Genomic DNA, 7,264 nt, shown 5'->3' with positions numbered 1-7,264 from the left:
TCAGTGGTGCCTAGCAAGCATAAAGCTCCTGGTTTGGGGCTGCAGCACATAATGCTGAGAGCAAAAAATCCGAATCAGTAAACAAAAAATGGTGTGTATCTGCATTCTAGAAACACTTTGCCAGACATGGGTGTTTTTGCTTTCTGAGCAGTGGCAGCATGGAAGTTCTGGACTTTGCAGGTAACGAACTGTAAGATGTTCAGAATCTTAACTTTGCACTGAATGTGCACACGTGCATGAGACATCAACCCAAACAACTACCAAGCCTCCTTTGCTCTAGACCAGCCGCCCACGACCAGCCAGCCGCCTGGAACTCCTCCTTCTTTCAGGCGCCGCCCACTCCGTAGTCAGTGCTGCGCCGTTTTGTCCCATGCGGCGACCCGTCCTCCCGACGGCTGTGGCGGCCGCCATGGAGGCGAGTGGGCCCTGAGGAGAGGCCGGGCTCGACCAGCGGCCTGTAGCCGCGGGAGGCGGAGGCCGGAGGCACGCAGCGGGGAAGGCTGGTGCGAACCGGGACGCCGCGGGAGGCTCGGTGCTCCGTGTGTGCTCCGGCCTGCGACCCGCTGCTCCTCGCTTCGGCCCCGGCCCCGGCTGCAGACATGGCGGGCGGGCACTGCGGCGGTTTCGCCGCGGCTGCGGCCAGCAGCGGGGAGATCGTGCAGCTGAACGTAGGGGGGACCAGGTGAGCAGGCGGCCGCGCGGGGTCGGGTGGGGCGGGATAAGCCCAGGTGGGATACGCGCTGCAGCGGGGGCGCTGCCTGCAAGTCCAGGTGGGGTGCTAGCTGCTTGCAGGGCGGCGTCTTCACGGCGACTAGATGGGGCGCTCGCTGCAACCTGGGAAGCGTCTGCACGGCCAGGTGGGGTGCTCCCTGTAGCCTGGGCGTCGTCTGCACGGCCAGGTGGGACACCCTCTGCAGCCTGGGCGACGTTTGCACGGCCATGTGGGGTACCCTCTGCAGCCTGGGAGGCGTCTGCACGGCCATGTGGGGTACCTTCTGCAGCCTGGGAGGCGTCTGCAGGGCCATGTGGGTACGGTACCCGCTGTGGCAGGGCTGCGTCTTCACGACCAGATGGGCTGCCTGCTGCAGGCAGGGCGGCATCTTCATGGCCAGATGGGGTACCCGCTGCAGGCGGCAACGTTTCTTGGTCGTGCCCAGTTCCCAGAAACAAAGTAATAAATAGTACCAGACTCAGACTGATAGAACTTGAAATAAACTTGAGGGTTAGTGGCATCATAGTGATATTTTATAACAAATTATTTGACTTGGGTTGCTTTCATATTTTCAGGTTAATTTAGTAGCAAGCCACTAGAGTGGAGGATAACTGGATATACTAATTTCTTTAGTCATCTTTTTGATATGTTTACCATCCATCTATCCATCCTTGGCATACTTCAGATATAAGATAAAAAATAGAAAAGGCTCTCATATATATGTAACAGAAAGCTATGTTAATCATATATATATTACATATATACATATATATGTGTATATATATACATTCATGTCTCTTTGCCCAAAGTTGCAGATTATCTTCTGGGGTGTGCTTGATACTCATTGACTATATAGTGCAGGCTTCCTTCCTGCTGCCTGACTGTCTCCACCTCTTGAGTGCTGGGATTACAGCAGTGTGCTACCATGCCTAGTGGGGCATTATGATTTTAAGCAGTGTTGTAATAGGAGTGGCTAGCTATGTTCCTGGCACCCAGCCACCCGCACGGCTAGCTTTACACCCAAAATAATTACATGGAAACTGTATTCTTTTAAACACTGCTTGGCCCATCATATCTAGCCTCTTCTCGGCTAACTCTCGCACCTGGACTATCCCATTTCTAATAATGTGTGTAGCCCACGAGGTGGCTTACCAGGGAAGACTTTAACCTGCATCTGTCTGGAGTGGGAGAATCTTGGCGGCTCCTGACTCGGCTTCTTTCTCCCAGCATTCTGTTTTGTTTACTCCACCTATCTAAATTCTACCCTATTAGAGGGCAAGCAGTTTCTTTATTAATTAACCAATGAAAGCAACAGATAGACAGATGACCCACCTCCATCCAAGCAGGCCTGTGTACATGGTTTCCTAAAAGTGATGAACATGGACTATCAGAAGCAATAAACTATGCACTTCTTTTTTTTTTTTTTTTTTTTTGCTGTGATGAATACTGGCGAAAGCAGCTCGCAGAGGTCAGAGCTTCTCTGGGCTCCTTTTGGGGGCTGCAGGCCGTGGTGCAGAAGCTTAATGGGGTGGCTGCGCTGTCTGCACTCACGCAGGGAGTGATGCCTACTGCTGTTCAGGCCCTTTCCTTATTATTCAGTCCTTTCGCCCAGAAACAGGCAGCACCACTCCGTGGCTTCGGCTTCAGTTCCTGCCTTGAGTTCCTGAACACCAGCCGACGGAATGGTGCTGGTTGTTTTTATTTTGTATTGTTTTTTGTCTGTGTAAGGGAAGAGAGAGTTATCTAGGAAGAGGAAACCTCAGTTGAGAAATTGTCTCCTGGGGCTGGAGAGATGGCTCAGAGGTTAAGAGCATTGCCTGCTCTTCCAAAGGTCCTGAGTTCAATTCCCAGCAACCACATGGTAGCTCACAACCATCTGTAATGGGGTCTGGTGCCCTCTTCTGGCCTTCAGGCATACAGACAGACAGAATATTATATACATAATAATAAATAAGTATATATTTTAAAAAAGAAATTGTCTCCTTCAGATTGGCCTGTAGGCAAATCTTTGGGACATTTTCTTGATTAATTGTTGATGTGAGAAGGCCAGCCCACTGTGGGTGGTACCTCTCTTGGGCAGGTGGTCCTGGGTTGTGCAAAGCAAGCTGAATAAGCTGTGAGGAACATTTTCTTCATTGCTAATTGATGTAGGAGGCCCAGCATGCTGTAGGTGGTTCCATCCCTAAGTAGGCAGATGTAGGCTGTATCAGAAAGGGAGCCAGCAAGTAGCATTGCCCCAAGGCTTCTGCTTCAGTTCCTGCCTTGTTTTCCCGCCTTGGCCTCCTTCAGTGATCAACTAAGACCTGGAAGCCAAATACATCCTAGGTTGATTCTGGTCAGTGTTTTACCACAGCAGCAGAAGTCAAGCTAGGACTAGGGTGGATCTCCCACTTCATTTAATCTAATCTAGAATTCCTTTGCAGACACGCCCAAAGGTTTGTGCGTTTGCTAAAACACACTGCTAGGAAAACTTGGCATGCTTTCTTGAGGATATGAACTCCTTCCTATTTATTATATCTTTATGTATTTATTTGAGACGAAGTCTCACTGGCCTCTAATTTGCTGTGTACCTCAGACTGGCATGAAGCTCAGACCATTCTCCTGCCTTCACCTCTGGATTAGTGGAATTACAGGCATGCACCACCTAACCTGGTTTTAGCTCCTTTCTTTGTCAGATTAATGAGCATAGGGATTGCTTGACAACACTTAGATTATTTATGACTTGTGAAATTAGTTGGGAGTTAGCATCCCTGTGTTTCTATGAGATCTTTCAATGGAATATATGTAGAGATCTATCTACAGGAAATGAACTATTTTGGGCTGAGAGTTGGTTCAATGGTTAAGAGCACTTATTGCTCTTGCAGAAGACCCAGTTTTGAATCGCAGAACCCACATGGTATCTCACAACTGCTGTCCAGTCCCACTGTGGTCATCAGGCATGCACATGGTGCACATTAATGATGTGCAGACAAAACACTCATATACACAGATAATAAATAAATCTTCAAGGAACCATTATCTCCTTTTTTCCCTTTGTAGGTCAGTGTGAGGGTGTGTTTTTCTCACAGACTGAGTTTGTGGGTGGAGGAGGCAGAGATCATTTTTTCTCTATGATTAAGAAGCTTCCTTTGATAACAGTAGGCAATGTCTGTGAGATAATTGGGTGGTGTCAGATATTTTTATGGAAGGGAACTTGTACTTTTTTCTGCTGTTACTGACATTAGGTGACAAGGCCTGGTCATGCCAATGGCCACATGGACAGCTTAGTAACATGTTTCCCAATACTTTATATAGAAATGTTCTGTTGTAACCATAGAAAGTCCACAGGTTTTACAGAGGAATCCGTGTCTGTTTGTACAAAGCACTTAGTTGTGCATCTGATTATCACACCTCTATTTCAGAGTAGCTGTTGGGTCTGTGCCAGCGTGAGACTACAGGATGACAGGTCATTCTGCAAACACTGCCACCTACTTTTAAAAGCATCATCATTACTGTTATAAAACTCCTGAAAGTAGCCTTGAAGTTGTACAGTTTTTAGGAAACGTTTGAAGCCCTTGCTGTCTCAGTGCTTAGTGTGCACTCGGCCTCTGCAGTTCTCAGCTTGGCCTGCAGTTGGCTGACATCTGCTGTGCCACTTGGAAGACGAGAAAGGAAAGGAATGACATTGAATGACCGGCTGGGATGAGCAAGGAGCAAACAGCACCCACTTATGAACTGGAGCTAGCCCAAGGTGCTGTATAGAGAGTGTCGGATATAATTTACACGAGTTACTAGTTGCTCAGAAAAGGGTCATACAGAATGGAGTGTCTGGAAACACCGCTGTGGATTTGGTAACCTCATAGTGTCAGCAGGAAGGCTGGGGTTTAGAGTATTGGCCGTGGAGAAGGTGACTGAGCTGGGTGAAGACACGAGACAGCAGTGGCACCAGAGATTCACACATAGCTGAGCCCAGAAGTTGGGATTTGTTGTGATGAACTAGAAAAGTTGGGGTTTAGGAAGCTTTGTTTTTGATTTTGCTGTTGAAAATCTTAACTCTGATTGCACAGCAGGAAAATCTGTAAGTAGTAGACAGGATAATCAATGCAAATCCAGTCATACCCGCTTGTGTGCGTTGCTGTCTCCTGTCGCAAGGTGTTCTCAGTTATAACTCAAGGCGGTTTCAATTGCAGGTTCAGCACCTCAAGACAGACACTTATGTGGATTCCAGACTCCTTTTTTTCCAGGTAATTAATGTAATTCTTTATGTTATTATACACCTGATTACTTGCCAAAATATGAAACTTTTTCCTTATTAGTTAAATTAAGTTTTTTTATTGTTAAAAATGTTAACTCTTAAATTAGAAATTTTATTGTTTTCATACCATTGAGAAGGTTCTACTGTATATCCCAGTCTGATCTTTAACCCTTGTTCCTCCTGCTCAAACTCAAACTGAGATTGTTTTTAAAGTTGGAGATAGAAAATTTGCTTGTATTGGCTTTGGCATTTAGTAAGGAAGTTGCTTATGTTCAGATTTTTTAACTAACTCTAGCTTGTTTTAATGGCTCCTAGTTTGCTGAGTGGGAGAATTTCAACACTTCGGGATGAAACTGGTGCTGTAAGTATAACGTGTTTCTAAATTCAATCAGCAGATGTTTATAATTTTTAGTGTATAGTGACAAGAAGGCTCACATTTTAGTCAACATAAAGTTAGTGTGGCTGTTTTTGTGAATTGTCACATATAGGGTTTCTAAACTGTAGAGAGAGAGACTCTTAAGCAGTAACTGTCTATTGTATACAGCAGTTTGAGGTGTTTGTGATCAGAACCATTATAGAGTGTAACTTGTATTGACAATTGACAGAATAGTTCTTAGTCAATAATTGAAACTTTAATAGTCAATAAATATAAATAAAATATTTTGGTATTAGAGTGGCAGGAACTTGCAGGTGGTAGTCTCATAAGTTTTATGAACTGTGAAGCAATACAGTGCGGCAACAAAGGCCTGTGTAGTTGAAGCCAAGAGGTTGGTTTCTGCTCTGAAAACATTGCTGTGGATGCGGTTGTGTTCAGATAACTAGTGTTAACGAGAGTGACAGCCCACAGAAGCATTTGTAGTTGTTTATTTGATGAGATGTGCAGGCAAAACAAAGTAGCAAATCAGATGTGTCTGCATTAAATTATCTTAGTTAAAAATTAAATTAAAAACCCAGTTCTTGGTTTTTCTGATGGAAGCATCTTTGTCCTCTGTCTTCTGTGGTCTTCCGTCAGTTATCCTCCTGCCCTTTGAAGCAGAGGTGGTGAGGTTGTCAGCAAAGCCTGTGGAGTTCCTCCCTGTGAGTGACAGCACAGGAGAGACACAGAACACCCTTCACCATTCCTGGGTGTCACAGCGGCTGCCGCAGTGTGTGCTAACATAGCATGAGGTTTCCCGGGTGCCTTTCCCCCAAGCCTTTCAGTAACTAGAAACAAAAATACTTACGTGATCACACTGACCGACCATGGCTACACCGTTTCAGTTTGAGAAGCATCAAAACCAAGGAAATCTCAGTCTGTCTCTGTTCCTCATTGGTGTTTCATGTGTTGAAGGAGGGACATACATTTTTGACTTGATAATAAAACAGTTCTTCACTTGCAGATATTTATTGATAGGGACCCGGCAGCCTTCGCCCCTATTTTAAATTTTCTTCGGACAAAAGAACTCGACTTAAGGTAAGAGTCTCATCATTTCTGAGGACTTGCTGGCAGCTAGTGTTTCGGCCTGTTCACAAAGTAGCGGCTTGCCCTAGACTGCTTTTTAGCTGGTGTGTTTGTGCTTACCAGCACACCGTGTTCACAGTTAGTAAGATACAAGTGTACAGCGTGTAACAGTTATGGCAGGTAATTACTGCATCATCTCCTCAAATGATCTTCTGTTGGGAACCTTTAGTGTGTCCTTGGTAGCTAATTGTAGGCCATAGCACCAGCTGTGCTATGCACTTTGGCTGACTCTCCACTTGCTTTGTTACCTGCTTCTTGCACTTTCTTTTCCCTCAGTCCCCGTTCCGGCCTCTGAGCATCTCTGATCTACTCTGTGACAACAAGCATCCTCAGCTGAAGTTGCATGGGTACAGGCCAGCAGGCCTCTTTCCTTCAGGATGCTGTGGCAGCTCCCTGGGCAGTTCCCTGTTTTGCACTGCTGTATGCCATTCAGTTCTGCAGGCAGCAGTCAATCTGATCAGGCTGCTGTTGTGCTGAAAACATAGACGTTATGTCAGACAAATGACTGATGGTTTGGCCTTGCTCGACTGTTTTCTGCCTGTGCTTCAGCTCTCTCAATCGCGTCAGCTCTCTGGTGTCTGTTTCTGCTGTGTTCGCCTAGGACTTTGTGCCCACCAGCGCCTCAGCTCTTGCTGTGTATTCTTACCTTTTTACTGATCTTTCTCCAGCAGACCTCAGCTCCAGAAGGACACCCACTCTCCCCTGTGTCCCGAGTCCAGCCTTGTGATGGACATGTAGTAGATTTGCATGGTTATGGATCATGAATGGTTACTTAGACTGTATTTGTGAATTTGCCGTTTTGAATTAGTTTACATTC

General features: G+C 46.0%; 1 protein-coding gene across 2 annotated transcripts in view; it reads left to right on the top strand.

The window, feature by feature from the left end:
• Nucleotides 1-385: 385 nt before the first annotated feature.
• Kctd3 (potassium channel tetramerization domain containing 3) overlaps nt 386-7,264 on the top strand; it is a 44,414-nt gene continuing 37,535 nt past the window's right edge. For both annotated transcript variants that reach the window (XM_026779753.1, XM_005348854.2), the window contains exons 1-4: nt 386-682; nt 4,882-4,935; nt 5,262-5,307; nt 6,326-6,399. In XM_026779753.1, coding sequence (XP_026635554.1) covers nt 600-682; nt 4,882-4,935; nt 5,262-5,307; nt 6,326-6,399 — 257 coding nt within the window. In that variant the 5' untranslated portion in view covers nt 386-599. The remainder of the gene's footprint in view (nt 683-4,881; nt 4,936-5,261; nt 5,308-6,325; nt 6,400-7,264) is intronic.

The sequence above is a fragment of the Microtus ochrogaster genome, chromosome 6 (genome assembly GCF_000317375.1).
Source record: "Microtus ochrogaster isolate Prairie Vole_2 chromosome 6, MicOch1.0, whole genome shotgun sequence".
In the NCBI taxonomy this organism is placed as follows: domain Eukaryota; kingdom Metazoa; phylum Chordata; class Mammalia; order Rodentia; family Cricetidae; genus Microtus; species Microtus ochrogaster.
The sequence above is the reverse complement of the archived record's forward strand: the minus strand, read 5'-3'. Positions and strand labels throughout refer to the sequence as shown.